The sequence below is a fragment of the Lissotriton vulgaris genome, chromosome 5 (genome assembly GCF_964263255.1).
Source record: "Lissotriton vulgaris chromosome 5, aLisVul1.2, whole genome shotgun sequence".
Lineage (NCBI taxonomy): Eukaryota > Metazoa > Chordata > Amphibia > Caudata > Salamandridae > Lissotriton > Lissotriton vulgaris.
Genome location: NC_141693.1, coordinates 1322772006 through 1322792136, shown reverse-complemented (window position 1 = coordinate 1322792136; position 20131 = coordinate 1322772006). Strand labels below are relative to the sequence as shown.

General features: G+C 50.3%; 1 protein-coding gene across 3 annotated transcripts in view; it reads right to left on the bottom strand.

Moving 5' to 3' along the window:
• Positions 1-20131, bottom strand: part of LOC147712541 (inositol 1,4,5-triphosphate receptor associated 2-like) — a 420289-nt gene that overhangs the window by 115916 nt on the left and 284242 nt on the right. For all 3 annotated transcript variants that reach the window (XM_086923244.1, XM_086923246.1, XM_086923245.1), the window contains exons 6-7: positions 3764-3904; positions 883-1014 (exon numbers count right to left, since the gene is read on the bottom strand). In XM_086923244.1, the coding sequence (XP_086779370.1) occupies positions 883-1014; positions 3764-3904 (273 nt within the window). The remainder of the gene's footprint in view (positions 1-882; positions 1015-3763; positions 3905-20131) is intronic.

Below are 20131 nucleotides of genomic sequence, written 5' to 3'. Positions count from 1 at the left end.
TCTTGTAAACTGACTGGTTCACTTAATGACTCTTACCTTTGTAATTTTCTCCTAGCAGTTAAAGACTATGCAAATTCCCTTCTCCGCAAAGGAGTAAACACCTCTCTTGCTGCAGCTACCAGGTGACCCTATTGATTTTAGACCAATGTTGCATAATCCTTACACCATCAAATTGCTGGAGAGATGAGCCACATAAACATGTGTGCTTTTGCTGATATATATCAAGTTGGATTTTGATTTTACTAGATCTATCAACGGTGTTCAACATCAGTGGCCAACAGCTTTTAGTGTAACATCTTGCTAATGCTCAAATTAAGGGACAGGTGCTAAAATGGATACCATCTTTTTTCTGGTGGGAACAATACATTGTGTTGAGGATCCAATGCATTGATTCTCTGTGCCACCTTTGAGATATCTTGTAAACATTTGCACAATTCATGGATTAAACTTCATTTAGGATTTGTTATATTTGTAATGTATATCATTTCACATCTCTGCAGTCAAAGACATTATAGGACATGAACAATATTTGGCCTGACCCGGGCAATTTTCCAAATGTAATGGGATAGATTCAAGAGACCTGATACTACTGCAGAAAAGTGAACAATAGCCTCATGTAACACTTAATTGTGTATTTACGGCATTCCAGTCCCTAATCTCCTATGGAGGAGCTGCTTGCCATACCCCTTTCCTTCCTTTATCTGTGAACCCACCATTGGTGCCCCTTCTCTCACTGCTTTCCCAGTGTACAAGATACATGGCTCGGTTCCAACATAGACAGAAAATGGACTTTGGAGGAAATTGGTGGGTGAGAAGCAGCAGAATTGCATTTCCAACCTACTGCAGTCATAAGTGATTGATAAGAGGGAGAAGAATACTGGCCTGATGAACCGCCCCCAGGACTTCAGCTGCCTTGGTCACTCTCTCAATTGAACCGGTCAGCACTGTCAGACTCTCCTGCAGTTGACCAGCCATCTCCTTCCATCTCTCCTCCATACAGCTGTTTGTAAGTCTCTATAAAATGCAAGACAGGTCATCATTAGGCTTACGTCACAGCTTGGTCTCGGAACAAGTAAGTCAGCATTAAGCTACTTGTGAATAAGGCAAGGCACTACAACCTAAGACAAGCCACAATAGTGACACAGCTGAATAATGCAAGAACCCCTCCATGTAATACCAGTCACACAACGTTTGAGAAAAGCATGACAACCCATCGCTGAATAAAGCCACCACAGCAGAAATCAGTCACTGTGTCTCAACCAGCAAACAAAGCAATTTCATGTATTGTTATTAATTTTAGTTAGGGTTTCTATGGTGTGGACTTAGTTTCTTGGGACTGCTGAGTGTTGTGCCTAACAAGGCTCCAAGAAGAAGGACTGGATCTAGTTGGGCTATTGAGATGCATACAACAAGAAAAAGAGGAAGCATTGCTACATAGTACTAATAACAGATTATGCTGGGTGAATCAGCATGCAAAAAACAACAGGTGATGGACAGAATGCAGAACAATGTCATACATTCACCCCAGTACAGAGATCTGGGCTTAAATCCATCGTTTTTTTGCTCACCATGCCATTCCAGTTTGAACCCAGCCATATACAAATCAGTCTTGACCCTGTGCCCCATGGGAACAGTCCAGCCCGAACTGCCAAGCTAGGTCCTCCCTGGACTAGAAACAAGCATCCAAGGACCGGATTCGGGCTTTCAGCCCTCATCAGCCTGGATAGCTTGATTCCAGTGGCATGGAGAGCACGGGACTCACGTCTGAGCATACCCGTCCCACTCGGGGTGACAAAGCAAAAAACAACAGGTGATGGACAGAATGCAGAACAATGTCATACATTCACCCCAATACAGAGATCTGGGCCTAAATCCATCGTTTTTTTGCTCACCATGCCATTCCAGTTTGAACCCAGCCATATGCAAATCAGTCTTGACCCTGTGCCCCATGGGAACAGTCCAGCCCAAGCTAGGTCCTCCCTGGACTGGAAACAAGCATCCAAGGACTGGTTTCGGGCTTTCAGCCCTCATCAGCCTGGATAGCTTGATTCCAGTGGCATGGAGAGCACGGGACTCACGTCTGAGCATACCCGTCCCACTCGGGGTGACAAATGCAAAAAACAACAGGTGATGGACAGAATGCAGAACAATGTCATACATCCACCCCAGTACAGAGATCTGGGCCAGAATCCATCGTTTTTTTGCTCACCATGTCATTCCAGTTTGAACCCAGCCATATGCAAATCAGTTTTGACCCTGTGCCCCATGGGAACAGTCCAGCCCGAACTGCCAAGCTAGGTCCTCCCTGGACTGGAAACAAGCATCCAAGGACCGGTTTCGGGCTTTCAGCCTTCATCACCCTGGATAGCTTGATTCCAGTGGCATGGTGAATCAGCATGGCAGATAGGTAAAGTCATGCGGTTAAGTTCCAAAACTGTTGGCTGTTTTGTGGAAAATATCTGTGAATGAAGGATAGGAGATTTGAGACCCTACCTGAAAAATAGAGACCTAAGAAGAGTGTTTATGTCTTGTTTATGTCTGTTTTTGAGTTGGGTGGTAATGGAACATCCTCTGCTTTCTGGGCTGACCCTCTGTATTTTCTACATATGGATTACACATACCGTCTATTACGACTTTGGTATGTGCTTGATTTGCTACTTTTTTAATAAGATTTTTTTATCATCACTATGGGCTCCTTAATGCGTAGCATGTGTGTGATGGTGTGTGACTAAGTCTTATATCATCTTTTCTTAATAAAAACACACGGGGTGATGGAGATGGTTTCTGGCATTAGAAATACACCTGTTCATCCACTTTTGACTTTTGTGCATTAAACACAAAAATCTTTTTCACCCACTTGAATACTCAACTGGAATCATTCTACTGAGTGTGTACAGTAAAGAATAAGTAATGGCGCATCAAGTAACATTTGGTGTAGCCTTCTAAGTTGGTTTCCACATATGCCGGAATATTCACGGTGGCTTGTTGTTGTGTTATTTTGCGGCATTACCAAACTGTATATGTTTTGTACTGAGTGAGCTCCTTCTGTTCTAATTCCAGCCCTGAAGAGTCAGAGTTGCCTGTTCTCTGACAAAACACGTGTCGGCTGGCTGGTCTTTATGCCAACAAGCATTAAAAGAAACAAGAAAAGTCACGGCGACCATTGTCTTTTTGTGTATAATGTGAACATACTCTGTTTTTTACTTTATGTGTGCACAGGTCTGTTGTAAATGACCTTAGAGAAAAACTAAATGCAATAACATTAGACCAAAGCAAACTACACAAAATTCAACCAACATTTATTGACCAACCTCACAGCAAAGCAAAAGACTCCAGCATTAAACCAATGATGATCAATGTACCGCTGGCCAATTCTCTTGACAGATCCTTGAGCTAACCAACTCACCATCTTGACAAAGCTCCTATTAACCATCCACTGAACAAAATGAGACAGCGTATATTACACAACTTAATGAGCCTCTAATTAAGGTAAGGCGCCATACTATTACGTCTGTTACCACCAAGCAATTTCTTCAAACAGGCATGGCATGACATCCCATGGCAAGGCACCTCACATCCACACAAAAACACTATAACATGACAGAGTACCACAGTAAACGACCTTGAGATATTGAGGAGAAATCCCAACCGTGGCTGCCTTCAAAACGAAAACAGGCCTAGGACATACAAATTTCTCTAAAGAGTGAATGAGATGCCCGAGATCTAATTCATGGCGACGCTGCCATCTTTAAGCGGCACTCACCTGTAGAAGTGAGCGGCATTCCTCCAGCTCCTGCTGTATGTTTTCCTCTGCCACATCTCGAGCCCGTTCCTCCACCTGCACCCGTCGGCGAAGGGTGAAACTGTCACAGCGGAATGCCAGGGATAAATGTGCAAAGGCTGCCTGTAGGGAGAAGATGTAGGTTGGAGGTCAATACAACGTTGTTGCCTCATGAGCTGTGCCCTCTTCCAGGGATTTCTAGAATGACTCCTGTGGCTATGATGTCAACTGAATTACCCCTACAGCCCAGCTGGTCAGCTATTCAGGCATAGGGAAGAGCATCAAGGATGTTCTCTGACTGTGTGTGTGCACAGTGGTTGCCATTTACTGTTGCTGCGAAGTGAAAAAATGCAATCTTTTCCTTAATTTTTTCCTGCTTTAATAATTCGGGAAACAACAGTTCCTGGCTGTTCAAAGGGGACATCTTGTCTCAGAAAGTAAAAGACATTCACAAAATGGAGGAAAAACAAGGTAAGAATATCTCTGACAAAATGTTGGAAATAAGATAGAAATAGCTTTTATTGGAAAATCTTACAAAGTTAAAACACTATTCGCAAACAACAACCTAAGGTGTTCTTGACTAAAGTGTATAGATACCATATTGAAATGCATCAGCATTCAAGCTTTAAACATCATTACAGTCAATTTGAGTTTAATACACAGCAGACGTTAAAGATTGTGTTGGATCCAAGCTGTTTTCAGCGGCGTAACGAACAATAATGCAGCAGTAGCATTGCCACTGTTCGGGTCAACAGCTGTGAGGGGTCCAGTGGACCCCCAAATACCCTTGCTACACCACTGTGTGTTTTGCATTGTTTGGAAAGATGGTGTCAGTTTCCTGAGACGTCTTGGGTGTACCAAAGCACAGGCACATACAGACCAATGATTCTGCATCTGGTGCCAACTAGAGTGGGCACATACCTCACACTGTCCTCAGATAGAAATCAAGGTCTGGCCCACTGTGGTTAGTTTAGCACCCATGTGCGGGCTATGGTCAGAAAGGACACAGAGGTTGAGTCCCTGAGTCATGTGGGTGGACACACCATTAATGATCGCTTACGTTCTTCAATACACCAGCCTTTAATATACTGGGAACAAAGCTTTTGACGTGAATTTACAGCCATTTGCAAGTGATTATGAGATCAAAGATTGCATCAGGGTAGCCTTGGAAGTTAGACATAGATCTGAGTGTTAAGTAGCATAGTAATGACATTGCAGGTCATATCTTCATATAATCATAATAATTCCAAATTTGTAAAGTGCTAGTTTATCACCCCTAATTGAATACCCAGGTTTCAGCTAATTGCGGAATTCAGGAAGTGAGGAGGAGACCCTGATGTGTTGGGGGAGGTTCCCCCAGGATTTGGCAACTTGGTATGAGAAGGAGCAACCTGTGCGAGGTGTGTGCACGAGTGACAGTGATGCTGAGCGAAATTGTCTGGAGGGTTGGTGAAAGTGAAGCTGATGAGTGAGGTATATGGATTTTGTGTTGTATAGTGACTTAAACGTGTGTGTGAGAAGTATGAACTGGCAGCATTTCTGTATGTGGAGCCAGTGGAGCACTCTGAGGAGTAATGAGGTGTGAGTTTGGCGGAGTAGATCGAGAATGAGTCTTGCAGCAGTGTTTTGGATGGTTTGAAGTCTGTGAAGAAGATAGATTAGGATGCCGGTGTAGAGTGTGTTGCCATAGTCCAATTTGCTTGTGATTAGGGCCATTGTGATGGTACGCCTTGTGTCCAGTGGGAGCCACTTGAAGATTTTACATAGTTTGCTGAGGACGTGGAAACATGAGGAGGTCACAGCATTGACCTGGAACTTCATGGTAAGGTTGGTGTCCAGGATGAGTCCTAGGTTCCTAGTGTGGTCGGTTGGGGTGGAGGCTGGTCTAAGTTCTAACGTCCAGCAGGTGGTGTCCCTTTGTGAGCTCCTATACCCAAAGCTCAGCACTTCAGTTTTGTCAGTGTTGAGCTTGAAGCAGTTTGCTTTCATCCAACTGGCCACGTTGGTCATGCATCGTTTGAAGTTTGTCTCGGTGGTTATGGTGTTGTCTGAGAGGGAAAAAATTAGCTGGGCATTTTCGACACAGGAGATTATGTTGATTCTGTGAGATCTGATGTTTGCCAGAAGAGTCAGGCACATGTTGAAAAGTGTGGGGCTGAGTAATGATCCATATGGGACTCCGCAGATGAGGTCCTTGGGTTCTGGTGTGAACAATGAGAGTCTGGCTCGTAGTGTTGTTCCGTAGAGCAACTATGAGTGTTGGTCCTTCAATTTCTGCTGTGTGTAGTCTGTTGATTTGTGTGTGAGGTGCAGAGGTTGAGGAGGATGAAGACGGCTTCTATTCATGGCCGAGGATGGTGCTATGTCGCCTGTGGCAGTGATGAGGGGTGTTTGGGTGCTGTGGTTCTTTCGGAATCCTGATTATGAGTCATCCAGGAGCTTGTGGTGTTCTAGGTGTTCAGAAAGATGTCTGTTGATGGTCTTCTCAATGACTTTGGCTGGGAAGGGGAGCCACAAGTTGGTACGGAGTACTTCAGGAATCGGCTGAAGGTTTGTTGAGGAGGGTGGTGGTCTTTATTGATGACAACAGTGCGCATAGCGGGGGAGCATGTAACGTTAATCAGAAGCTTAGACTTACTTTCCCCCACCCCATGAACTTGGGGGTGGAGTCAGTAAAAACATCTAAGACCATAAAGTTACAACTTGTATTGACTTTACGACAGTATTTGACGTTCTGCACACTTGAAGAAAACTTCCGATATTGGGGCAGAGAGCTCTGTTTAGTAAAGTAAAGGGAAAAGTTTATTAAACTTTTAAAAAAATAGAAAAAATATTTTTAGCTTAATTTATGGTTAATTGATTTTATATATTTATATTAAATGTAGGCTAATACTTTACCATTCATACAACATTAATAACTACATTTAAAAATACAAATTTTATTTAGAAAATTGTTCCGTTAGGTACAACATTCGGATCGGGTGCATACGTGGAGACATGTGCAACTCAGACTTAGAGTCCTTCATACAGGCCATTCATACATCTGTTTTGACTGCTGGAGGAAAAATAAATTCAGCTAGATCAATCAATCAATCAATCACAAAATTTGTATAGCGCGCTACTCACCTGGAGGGTCTCAAGGCGCTGAGGGGGAGGGGAGGGGGGGGTCGATACTGCTCTAACAGCCAGGTCTTGAGTTGTTTCCTGAAGGAGAGGTGATCCTGGGTCAGCCGTAGATGGGTGGGGAGGGAGTTCCATGTTTTGGCTGCCAGGTAGGAGAAGGATCTTCCTCCGACTGTGGATTTACGAATTCTTGGGATGGAGGCAAGAGCGAGGCTGGCGGATCAGAGCTGGCGGTGGGTGTGTAGAAAGTGAGGCGGCTGTTGAGGTACTTCAGGCCCAAGTTGTGGAGAGCCTTGTGTGCGTGGGTGAGGAGTCTGAACGTGATCCTCTTGTTGATGGGGAGCCAGTGAAGGTCTTTCAGGTGGGCAGAGATGTGGCTGTGGTGCGGGATGTCCAGGATTAGTCGTGCTGAGGCGTTCTGGATGCGCTGGAGTCTTTTCTGGAGTTTGGCTGTGGTTCCAGCGTAGAAGGTGTTCCCGTAGCCCAGACGGCTGATGATGAGGGCCTGGGTGCCCGTCTTCCTGGTTTTGGTTGGGATCCATCGGAACATCTTTCGGAGCATGCACTTGGTGTTGAAGCAGGATGATGAGACTGCGTTCACTTGCTTGGTCATCGAGAGGGAGGAGTCCATGATGATGCCCAGGTTGCGTGCGTGGTCCATTGGTTTGGGTGCGCTACCCAGGAACCGTCCAAGGCGGACGGGGATGGTCCGAGGATGAGGACTTCCGTCTTGTCTGAGTTCAGTTTCAGACGGCTGATCTTCATCCATTCCGCGACGTCTTTCATTCCTTCCTGGAGGTTGGCTTTGGCGGTGGCGGGGTCATTGGTGAGGGAGAGGACAGCTGGGTGTCGTCGGCATAGGAGATGATGTTGAGGTTGTGTTGGCGGGCGATGGCTGCAAGGGGTCTCATGTAGATGTTGAAGAGGGTGGGGCTGAGTGAGGATCCTTGCGGGACGCCGCAGATGACTTCGGTGGCCGCGGATCGGAACGGGGGGAGGCGGACTCTCTGGGTTCTTCCGGCGAGGAATGAGATGATCCACTCCAGGGCCGCTCCTTGTATTCCAGTGTTGCTGAGGCGCTGTATCAGGGTGCGGTGGCAGACGGTGTCGAAGGCTGCTGAGAGGTCCAGGAGGATGAGGGCAGCCGTTTCCCTGTTGTCGAGCAGGGACCTGATGTCGTTGGTGGCTGCGATGAGGGCGTTCTCTGTGCTGTGGTTTGCTCGGAAGCCGGACTGTGAGGGGTCGGGGATCCATTGGTCTCGAGGAAGGCGGAGAGTTGTCTGTTGACGATCTTCTCGATGACTTTGGCTGGAAAGGGGAGGAGCGAGATGTGGTGGAAGTTCTTCAGGTTCGTGGGGTCCGCGGTGGGTTTCTTGAGGAGGGCGCTCAGCTCGGCATGTTTCCAGCTCTCCGGGAAGATGGCGGATGCAAAGGAGCTGTTGATGATGTTCCGGAGTTGAGGTGCGATGGTGGAGTCGGCTTTGTTGAAGATGTGGTGTGGGCAGGGGTTGGTGGGGGAGCCGGAGAGAATGGTGTTCATCATGCGGGTGGTGTCTTCGGTGCTGACAGGGGTCCAGGTGCAGAGGGTGGTGGTTGGGGGCGCTGGTTCGGCGGTTGGGTGCGTGGTTTGTGCGCCAAAGCTATTGTGAATGTCGGCGATCTTGCGGTGGAAGAACGAGGCGAGGGAGTCGCAGAGGTCTTGCGAGGGAGTGATGTCGGTGTTGCAGGCGCTGGGATTTGAGAGCTCTTTGACTATGCTGAAGAGCTCCTTGCTGTTGTGGGTGTTGTTGTCCAGTCTTTCTTTGAATGCTGTCTTCTTGGTGCTTCGGATCAGCTGGTGGTGTTTGCGGGTGGCGTTCTTGAGGGTGGTCATGTTCTCTTCTGTCTGGTCGTGGCACCAGGCTTTCTCGAGGGTGCGGCAGGTTTTCTTGGAGTTTTTTAGGTCGATGGTAAACCACGAGGCTTTCCTGCTGCTGGGTCTGCTGGGAGGATTCTTCAGTGGTGCGAGCCACTGTGTGAGGTTGCAGGCTGCTTCGTTGGGGTCCGTCGTGTTGGTGGGCGGGTTCTGGCTGAGGAGGTGGTGAGCTGGTCGGCTGTGATCTTACTCCAGCTTCTGCGGGGAACCTGTTGCGGGTGGTGGTGGGCCGTGGTTCTCCTGAAGTTGAAGTGGACGCAGCTGTGGTCTGTCCAGTGTAGTCCGGTGGAGTGGCTGAAGGAGATGTGCTTGCTGGAGGAGAAGACGGGGTCAAGCGTGTGTGCGGCGTAGTGGGTGGGGGTGTTCACCAGTTGCTTGAGTCCGAGGTTGGCGAGGTTGTCCAGCAGGGCGGTGGTGTTGCAGTCCTTCTTGTTCTCCAGGTGGAAGTTGAGGTCCCCTAAGAGGATGTAGTCTGTGGAGGTGAGGGTGTGTGGACTGACGAAGTCTGCGATGGCTTTGCTGAATTGTGTACGTGGTCCCGGAGGTCTGTAGATGAGGGTGCCTCTGTGGGTGGTCTTGGGGTCGGAGTGTATCTGGAAGTGAAGGTGCTCGGCGGCGGTGAGGGTGTCGTCGGAGTTGGTTGTGATGCGGATGGTGTTCCTGTGGACAATGGCGATGCCTCCTCCGGTTTGGTTGATGGGGTCCCTCCAGGTGATCTTGTAGCTGTCCGGGATGGCTATGGCGATGTCGGGGGCTGAGGAGGCATTCATCCAGGTTTCCGTGAGGTAGGCAACGTCTGGTGAGGTTGTGTCGAGGAGGTTCCAGAGTTCCACGGCGTGCCTGTGGATGGAGCGGGTGTTGAGCAGGATGCACTTGAGATGGTTGTTGCTGGTGCTAGGCTTGGTGGGTGCGGTGCAGGTCCGGAGGCAGGTGAATCGGCAGGCTTGGCAGGTGAAGGGTCCATGGGTGCGTTTCAGGGTGGCTCGGTAGCAGGCGGGGTTCCGGCTGGCGTTGAGTGCATGGAGGGTGGCGGCGTTGTAGGTCCGTCGGGTGCGCTGGCCTCATCGGGGATAGGGGTCCTGGCGCTGGGCGCGGACGGGCACAGACGGGCTTGCTTTTGGCGCACCTTCGGCGCACAATCTTCGCACCCGCTGCGCGTGACCGCTGCGCGTACGTGCAGTCTCCATATGAGGCAAAGTGGGAGGGAGGAGCAGCTGGGAGGTGGGAGCGGGGCGGCCAATGGGGTTTACAGAAAGGAAAGGGGGCGGGGCCGCGAGGGGGCAGCGGCGGGAAGCGGGGAGCGGGGGCACACAACAGAGGGTACAATCCAACAAAAGGCACAAAATTACATTAAACAGAAGAAAAAATACAGGTTAAGGCAGACTGGTGAAACAGAAGTACAATATGAGACAACTTGGCGAAAATGCAGAGAGCTACGAGGGAGGAAGAACGAGCGGCAGCGAGGGGCCACCAAGGTCAGGGAGGAGCCTGTGGCGCAGGGCAGGGGCGCGCCAACAGCTGGAGGGCCGTGCGGCGTGGGGTTGTCCTGGGGACAGGTCACACTCACTTATGCCGTGAGGTCTCCATAGTAGGCCAAGTGGGAGGAAGGAGCAGCTGGGAGGCGGGGCGGCCAATGGGGTTTACAGAAAAGAAAGGGGGCGGGCCGCGAGGGGGCAGCGGTGAGAAGCGGGGAGCGGGGGGGCACACAACAGAGGGTACAATCCAACAAAAGGCACAAAATTACATTAAACAGAAGAAATAATACAGGTCAAGGCAGACTGGCGAAACAGAAGTACAATATGAGACAAGCTGGCGAAAATGCGGAGAGCTACGAGGGAGGAAGAACGAGCGGCGGCGAGGGGGCACCAAGGTCAGGGACAAGCCTGTGGCACAGGGCAGGGGCGCGCCAACAGCTGGAGGGCCGTGTGGCGTGGGGGTGTCCTGAGGACAGGTCACCCCCCCATGTGGATAGAAACCACCAAATTTTTTCAACCTTTCAAAACAAGAAGACTTAGGGGCAGATTTACAAGCCACTTTTGCGACATTTTTAACATGGGAAAAGTCACGCTAAAGTGGCGCAAGGGTCTTGTAAATCTGCCCCTTAGTGCCTGATGTTCTGATGCAGGCAAATAACGTTGAAGAGAACGAAGAATTCCTCACAGCGGCCCCCAAAGCTGATTCCATCTTTTTCAGGGTGCCTCTCTAGTACTGTTCCAAGATATGTCGTCCTGCACCCTAGCGATTAGACAAGAAGTTAGAGAAGTCACCACTTTCTTAAGTCATGAAAATATTTCACAAAGACGGGGCTTCCCAGTCAAACTGATTTTCACTTTTCAGGGCAAACCCACTGTAGAATAGCCTGGAACCTTGGAAGACTCACTAACCAACATGGCATCAGAGAGCATTGGTACCGATAAAAGAGCGCCCAAACGAGCATGATGGCAAAAAGAAAGAGATGATATGCACAAAGCACTAAGGGCCGGATGTAGGACGCCAAATACCGGTCGGTAACGGCCGATTTCGGCCGTTACCGACCGGTGTTTGATGTCTGATATGTAGCGTGCCAATATTTACAGAATCGGTATATTTACCGATTCGGTAAATTGACCGATTCCGTAAAATACCGATTAGTTAAATTTACCGAATCGGTAAATCTACATGTAGGTGGCACTGTAAACAGTGCCACAGGCCCTTCAGAATTCGTTATTACCATGACATACTATGTCATGGTAAATAACGAATTCCTGTGTACATGCACATCTGTGCATGTACACCTGTGCCATGTGGCACACAGACATGCCCTAAGGGCATGTATGTGTGTCACATGGCACACAAGCCAGAATCAGGGGTGCAACAGGGTATCAACGTGACACCCTGTCCCCCTTGCAAAATCGGTAATTTTACCGAATCGGTATTTACCGATTCGGTAATTGCCATTGATTCCTATGGGCCTTGAGGCCCATAGGAATCAATGGCAATTACCGAATCGGTAAATACCGATTCGGTAATTGCCGAATCATATAGATGCGGTAAAAATTACCGATTTTTTACCTACATCTGATTTACCGAATCTATAATACCGAATCAGTAAAATTCGGTATTCTAGAGTCGGTAAATCAGATTTACCTACATCGGGCCCTTAGGGTTAGAGGTAATAAACAACTATGTACAATAACCAAAGCAGCCAAATGGGCAGGGTGGCTCCTGCAGGGGAGGTGAGAATCCCATCATGAATGAATTGATAGTTCGCATTTTGCCTGGTGCAAAAGGGGGTGAAGTAGATTTCCCCATAACAGAACACACAATTGCCCATCACCTCCATGCCTTCGGGTGAAACAGCGGAACCTAATGGTTTGGCGATCTATTGTTTAACAGTATTCCTCTCATCTTGTCTCTCGCATGAAAGCACTGAATGATAGTGTGTATGAGAATCATCACCATACGATCTGAGATGGGCAACATTAGTAGTCCTTCTCAAACCAGGCAAGCCCCTGGAAGACTGCACAATCTACAGACCTATTTTATCAAATATCATTGAATTAAAAATGCTCACCAAAGTAAAGGCTGTTAGATTGGCCAAGGTCATCCACCTCTTGGTGCACGATGAACACAATGGTTTCATGTCCAATATGGGCAATCTGCACTGTTTGAGACGCTGCTTATCGCATTGCCCCACAAGGATGAAGTATCAAACAATTGTGCTGTCCCACAAGGATGAATTAACAGACAATAGTGCCCTTCTGCTTCTCCATTTGGAGCGCGTCATAGACTCAGTCCATTGGCCATTCACGATGCATGTAATGTGCAGGTTGCAGTTTGTCCCGCGCTTCCTCCCACTCGATAAAATGACTGCTATATACACACACCCATGGGACCAAGTTAAGGTAGACAGAGTGTTATCCTCCATTCTAAATAGAACGGGGCATGCAACAGGGCTGTCCCATCTCACACCAGATGTTTGCCCTGGTGGTGGGGCCCCTTACATAACGAATTAGAGTGAATGGCCAAGTGCAGAGCTTTATGCTGTGGGGTGGCTGTGAGAATAGAATTTCATTATACTTGGATGGCCCGCTTTTCTATGTTCAACAACCTGATACCAAGGTACCCCGCCATATTGAAATCCCGCAAATCTATGGAGATGCCCGGGACTCAAAGTGATTAAGGGGAAATGCATCCCAGCACCAGTGAAATGGAATATACCCCCTGCCCCATGGATCTCAACCTCATGCCGCTTCTACCTAAAGGTAATAAAAAAGGCCTTAAATGAGGCAATGGTCATTACTCCCCCTCCCACCCCCATAATGGCTGGTAGTTGGGCTTCTTCAAAATGATTTATTTTCCTTGCTTTCCTTATATTTTGCGACACTAACCCTTTATACTACCACCTACATTTTTAGCAAGCTTACTGGCCATGACTAGCAATAATTTATGGGCTGGCAAACCCCACATATTTCATTTAAGAAATGTCACCAATCGCCATATGATACAGAGCTTGGTAGGCAGATGTGAAATATTACTACTGGGCCTCCCAAATGATACCAAGCTGCTCTCAATCACATTAAATGGTTCATGATGCTCGCAGAAATCCCCTCTCTGGCACAGTACTTGGCTTACACAGACAGTAAGGTTAGCTGGGTTCTTTTAATGGGACATGATAGACATTTCCACTCTTGCCTACGTTTCAAAGGGCAATCATATTTAGAACATTAAATACGTCAAACTTGTTGCGCTCCCAGAATATACTCCCTTGGAGGCCCAATTGATAATCAAGGGGTCATTTTGACACAATATAAACACTGTGGTGATGTACTCACTGACCCTATACAACAATTGAGTCTGACTTGAAAATCAAACGTAGAAAATCTCGAAGAGGACGATTGGACTGAAGCTAAAATGGCCCCTTGCCTATTAACTATTTCTTCCCCTTTTCACACTATCCAATTTAATTACATTCATAGATATTACTATTCCCCCTCACAACTCTGGTACATGGGAAGAGCACAAACTCCATCTTGTTTGAGGTGCCAAACACTACTGGGCACATTCTTCCATACAATTTGGGGCGATCCAGTTATTCAAACATGTTGGTGCACTATTTCTAGCCTTTTGGGATGAATGGTGGGGAGGATTTTAGATTTGAATTCCAAAGTGATACTCCTTGGGATAATGGGCACCCTGGGTGGATCCCAAAGCACCCTAATCCTGGTACCTAAACCAGGCTGCAAAGAGAGACTTGGCCGACATTGGCAGGATGAACACACCCCTACCATTACAGAGTGGATTTGGGGCATGAATTATTGAGTCAAATTAGAGGAACTTGTGTATAATTCCCGTGGGATGCATGCCAAGAAGCATGAGGAAGTTTGGGGTCCTTGTGTCAACTCCGCTATAATATAGTGACTTTAGGCAAATCTCACCAATATCACTATCACCAGTATACAGGTCTATAATCGTACAAAGTGTGGTCTTTACTGACTTAGCATTATGTAGGAATGTAAACTGTTGTGTACACGTCCCTGCAGTTTGTATAACAGCCTATTTATTGTTACTGATTTACTCTATAAGGTCAATAAAAAGAATGTTTTTTTTTTAAAAAGCACTGACATTCTACTGTTTGCCTTACGCACAAAATTATCTTCGTCCTCTAAAGGGACCTATGCGGGGCGTGGCCAAGATGGCGGGCTGAGCGGTCGAACTCGCTGTGAGCTCCGCCGGACCCGAGCCCTTAACCTACTACTTTAGCACTGGTCTTCCCCCCGGGACCCTGCATTTAACGAGATATAGACGCTGGAGGTTGGTGTGGAGGCTGTGAAGGCCGAAATTGCCGGAATTGGAGGTTGAACGGTCCCGGAATCCCTGCCGGGAACGGAGAGGGCCTTTGGCCCGGGGCGGAGGCGGAGCCGGGGCCTAGTTTTGGGAGACCGCCCGCCTTGGTGACTGCTGAGGTGCCGCCACTGCTTCTCGTCGGGCTTCGACTTTCAACACGGCGCCCTACCCTGAGGCGAGGAGCTGAGCGGCTTGGTGTCCGGAGGCGGGGCATCGACTGAAGGAGCCGCGGGGCTGGACATTGCATGAGGCCGTGGCTTTGGCCCATACCCCCGGACGGCGGCGGCGCCAGGAGGTGTGAGGCGCTGCGCTCGCCCGATAGCCCGTCGGAGGGACCCTATGGGTCCGGGACTGCGCTCTCGGATCTGAAAGTATCGAGAATTGGGTCGAGAGACTTTGTACTGCGGCCTAGGAGAAGCACGCACGTGGTGCCGAGACTGCGGCCTACCTCTCCGGAAGCCCCGGAGGCGCACTTGTGGAGGTATTCAGCGGATCGACGCCGATTTATCGCCTTCGAGAGGCTGGAGAGGAGGGCGTTTGGTGTGTGCGTTTGGTGTGTACTGCCCGGTACTGACTGGTAGCGAAGGGGTGGTACGTTGGAAATTAACGCGGCCCCCCGCGCTATGGCGCCTGAGAAGACTTTGCCAGACAGAATCGGAGGGGGCCATCTGAGGAGTGGTCGGGACTTTTGCCAGTGGTGTCGGCGGTGGTGGACGAGGGAACAGGGCCGAGCTGGTCGAGCCTGGAGACTCGGGTGGGACGCCGGTCCCCGAGTTGAACGCCCCATTGCTTGACGAACGAGACTAGCTGGCGGTGTGGACAGAGACCCCCGTGGCTCCTGGAAGTGGGGCACGCAGCGGTCGCGGCCTGGCCGGAGAATCGACTTGCAGCTTTGTCGAGGGCCCGCCGAACGTTCCGGAAGGCGCCCTAGTAGTCTCAATGGCTAACAACAAGGGGTCCAAGAAGGGAGATCGCACCCTGCCGGACATGTTGGGAAGGAATGCCGCGAGACAGGATAGGGGGCAGCCATCTCCGAGTCTTCCGGGTGGCTCCCAGGGAGCGACTGGAGGGGAGCCCCCGGTCACGAGATCTTTCCTTGAGTCCCTCTTCGGCACGTTGCGGGACGACTTCCAAACCCTCAAGCAGGAGGTGGCAAGTGAGGTCCGGCAGATACGACGAGAGGTGGATGGCCTGGGAGAGAGAGTGGCAACGGTGGAGGGCGCTGGCCATGCCCGGGACGAGGAGATTACGCAGTTGCAGCAAGAGGTTATAAGGCTCCGGGACCAGAACCTTGATCTTCAGTCACATACCGAGGACCTTGAAAACCGTTCCCGGAGGAACAACATCCGAGTCCGTGGAGTTCCGTCCCGAGAGGAGGGGGAGGATGTGGCTGCATACCTGCGGGACCTATTCAGAGAGGTGCTGGGGGAATCGGCTGATTTCCCTATTCGTATCGATAGGGCGCACAGAGTGGGCCTACAGCGTCGGGCCTCGGCGCCTCCTCCGGACATCTTGGCCTTCCTGCCGGACTATCCCCTGAAAGAGCGAATACTCCGCGAGGCTCGGAAAAGGTCGTCCTTGGTCTTTAGGGGTCACCGTGTGGCACTCTACCAGGATCTCGCAGCATCCACCCTGCAGAAACGCAAGGCCTTTAAAATTGCGACTGATTTTCTTCGGGAGCATGGCACTCAATACTCCTGGGGGCACCCTTTTCGCCTTATTTTCCGATGGAACGGGACTCTACACCAGCTGCATTCCCTTCAGGATACATGCGGGGTGCTGGGTATCACTGCTACGGACGACGGAACATTCACACCTAGCCAGCGCCGTATCACCAGGGATGGCTGGCAGACGATCCCTGGCTGGCGGTCCTCGGCCCCCTCAACGAGACCGAGCTCGCCTACTGCAGCTGCGGACCTGGATGATGCACCACGAGCTGAGGCCACTGATGCAGCGACAAATGAAGTTGCGCTGACTGCTTGAATGAACTCCGGGGGGAGATTGACATCGCCATGACTGTAACGCAGGTTTGGGGGTTCGGGGGGCGGGGGAAGGGGTAGTGCGTGGTGGCTGGACGTCCACTTTTTTGACTTTCCACAGGCTTGTGCGCTGAGGACCGGACTTGGACAATGGTTTCTGATGGGTTGTTGGGGGATCTGGAGGGTGGGGTCGGGGTTGTTGGGACAGTCCCAGTTGCGGGTGGGGACTGGGGTCAGTTTGGAAGTTGGGAGGGGGGGACACAGTTCTTGAGGGGACCGGAAGGGGGGGAGGCAGGCGAGGGGGAGGGATCCGGGTGTTGGCGGGGGTGGGGGAGGGTCGTCCAGTGCACAATGGGGTTCCTTGTTATTCAGACAATACACGTGCTTCTTGGTTTGCTTAGAATTGACTGCCGCAATCACAGTTTTGACTTTCTATTTGATTTGTTGGAGAGAAGGGGGGGGGGCGGGGTGGGTTGTCCAGTGCTTGTTGTGGCCTATGGCTATCCGGACATTGGTTGGGCCTCTGGTTTTGTTAGATCACTTCTGCTTCACACATGCTAGCGCTCTATTCCCTATTGTGTCACCTATGTCACTCGGCAACATACATGCCCTTGTTACCCTGGTAATGTGGGACTCCATTGCTTTCTACTACACCCCTTTGAATGCCTCCTGACACTTGCAAGGTAGTGACTCTGAATGTCCGGGGGCTGAATAATCCAGTCAAGAGACGGGCTGTGCTCTCACTTCTAGAGAATACCCAGGCAGACATTTGTCTTCTCCAGGAGACAAACCTACTACCGCAAGACACGCACAGACTCATAAGTTCCCCTCGCAGTTCTTCTCCTCTTGTACTACTAAAACGGCTGGGGTGGCGATACTAGTAGCCAGACACTTTAGGGGAGAGGTCCTCCACAAGTTCACTGAACAAAAGGGCAGGCTCCTAGCATATCGGTTCAAGATAGGGGGCCTCCTGTTTTCGATTGGATTCCTATATAGCCCAAATGAACGGCAAGACCGTTTCTTGCAGACCGCAATTGAGGATATCACTTCTTCCCAGGACTGTCATATTATACTCTGTGGCGATTTTAACATGGTCTTTAACTCTGCAATGGATAGATCGGCGCAACGCTCCCCGCAGGTAGGGGAATTCTCCGTGGACCGTAGGGCTCAGCTGGCGGAGGTTGACCTCCTTGATCTGTGGCGTCACATGCACCCCACAGACAGGGACTACTCGTATTATTCCCATGCACACAAGACGTACGCGAGATTGGACCATCTCTTGGTTACCTCCCCGGTACAGGCGCTGACCTCGGGGTCGGAGATGGGTGTGATCTCCCTCTTGGACCACGCCCCAGTTGAGGCTACGTTAGGTTTGCCACCGGCCGTTTCTCGGCCCAGAACATGGCGTCTACGTGACACGCTGTTACATAGGAAGGAAGTGGTAGCCCGTATTGAAGAGGCGATCCGGGACTATCAATCCCATAATGACAACGCCGACACTAGCCGAGCCACGCAATGGGCGGCGCTAAAGGTGGTGATTCGCGGGGAATTCTTGGCAATTTCCGCGGCTGACAACAAAGAACGGCAGGCCAAGAGAGATGAACTCACGGGTCGGGTTAAAGAACTTGAGCAGATTCATCGTAGGACTTGGGCTCCCCGGATTTGGAGGAAGCTTAAGGAAGCGAGGAAGCTTCTGGCAGCCTTAGATCTCGATCGGGCGGAGTATGCGGCACTCCGGCTGCATCACACCTTCTATACTGGAGGAGACCGCTGTGGTAAATTGCTGGCACACAAGCTCCGGGTGACACGTCAGAACCAATTAGTTAAGGAAATTTCTGATCAGGCTGGGAACGTGGAGACAGAGGAGGCTAGGATCGCGGCCGTTTTCCGAGATTTTTACAAGGGCCTCTACACTGGAGAACCCCCGGACGAGGTAGCTATGGCTGCCTATTTGGATTTGGTTACATTGCCGTCCCTGGATCCTTTGCAGGCGGAGTATTTGGATAGGGACATCCGGATAGAGGAGGTGATCTCTGCTAATGCCAGACTTAAACACGGCAAGGCGCCCGGCCCGGATGGCTTCACGGCCCTCTATTATAAGACATTCTGCACGTCTCTAGCCCCCATGCTCACGCATCTCTTTAATTCCTTTGCTGATTCCGGAGCTATAACACCTGATCTACTTCGGGCCTCTGTAACGGTTATCCCTAAGCCTGGGAAGGATCCGAAACACTGCGGATCCTACCGACCGATTTCTCTCTTAAATATTGACTTGAAGCTGTACACTGGGATTTTAGCCGCGCGCCTAGCTCTTCACTTACCCGGCCTCATCGACCCTGACCAGGCGGGTTTTGTCCCTGGGAGACAGACAGTGGACAATATGAAACAGATTGTCCACCTTTTAGAGAAGGCTTCCCGGATTCCGGGAGAACGAATGATGCTGGCGGTAGACGCCGAGAAGGCTTTTGACCGAGTCCACTGGCCCTTTCTAGAGCGTGTTTTAATGAAAGCGGGGATAGGGGATAAGTTCCGATCCATGATTCTTAACTGTTACAAGCAACCATCTGCTGTAGTCCGGGTTAACGGGTTTACGTCTGCAACCTTTGACATCGAACGCGGTACCCGGCAGGGCTGCCCGCTCTCGCCCTTACTCTTTGCTCTTTATATGGAGCCGTTCGCTCAACGGGTGCGCGATAACCCGGCGGTGACCGGAATCCGGATGGGGGGTTTCACGCACGCTATTAGCCTCTATGCAGATGATGTCATCCTGTCCATTGATGACCCCCGGACGGCCCTTCCGGCGTGCATAGATGAACTGGACTCCTTTGGCACGGTAGCGGGGTTTAAAATGAATATGGGAAAGTCGGTGGCTTTAGACATCTCCCTCACGCCGGCTACCAGGGCCTATCTGCAACACAGGTTTCCCATGCTTTGATCTTCAGGTGCGGTGCCTTACCTGGGAATTCAGATCGCTCCCACTTTGCCGGCCATGGTGTCGGCCAATTATCAAGCCCTGGGAGCGAAACTTAGGGAGGAACTGGGGCAATGGAATCGCGGGACACTCTCATGGTTGGGCAGGATAGCTGCTGTCAAAATGACGATTTTGCCACAAGTACTTTATCTTTTTCGGGCCTTGCCTCTCCAGCCACCGGTTGGGTGGATACCGCAACCACAAGCAGATGTTTCACGCTTTGTTTGGCAGGGTAAGAAGCCTAGAATGCGTAGAACCCTCTCGCTGCTGGCCCCCGAAGCGGGCGGCTTGGGGATACCTGATTTCCGCAAATACTTCCAGGCTGCGCAGCTCCGTTATTTAGTGGAATGGAGTAGATGGGAGTCCGATAAACATTGGCTCTTCCAAGACCAAGCGGTAGCGGGGAGACCTTTGCAGGAGATTCCTTTCCTGCATCGTCCCCATAGGCCCAAAAACCTCTACGCCTCCTTTATTACGAGGGTCCCCCTACGAGTATGGGACGCTACTAACCTTCCACACGGCCTCACCACGTTCCC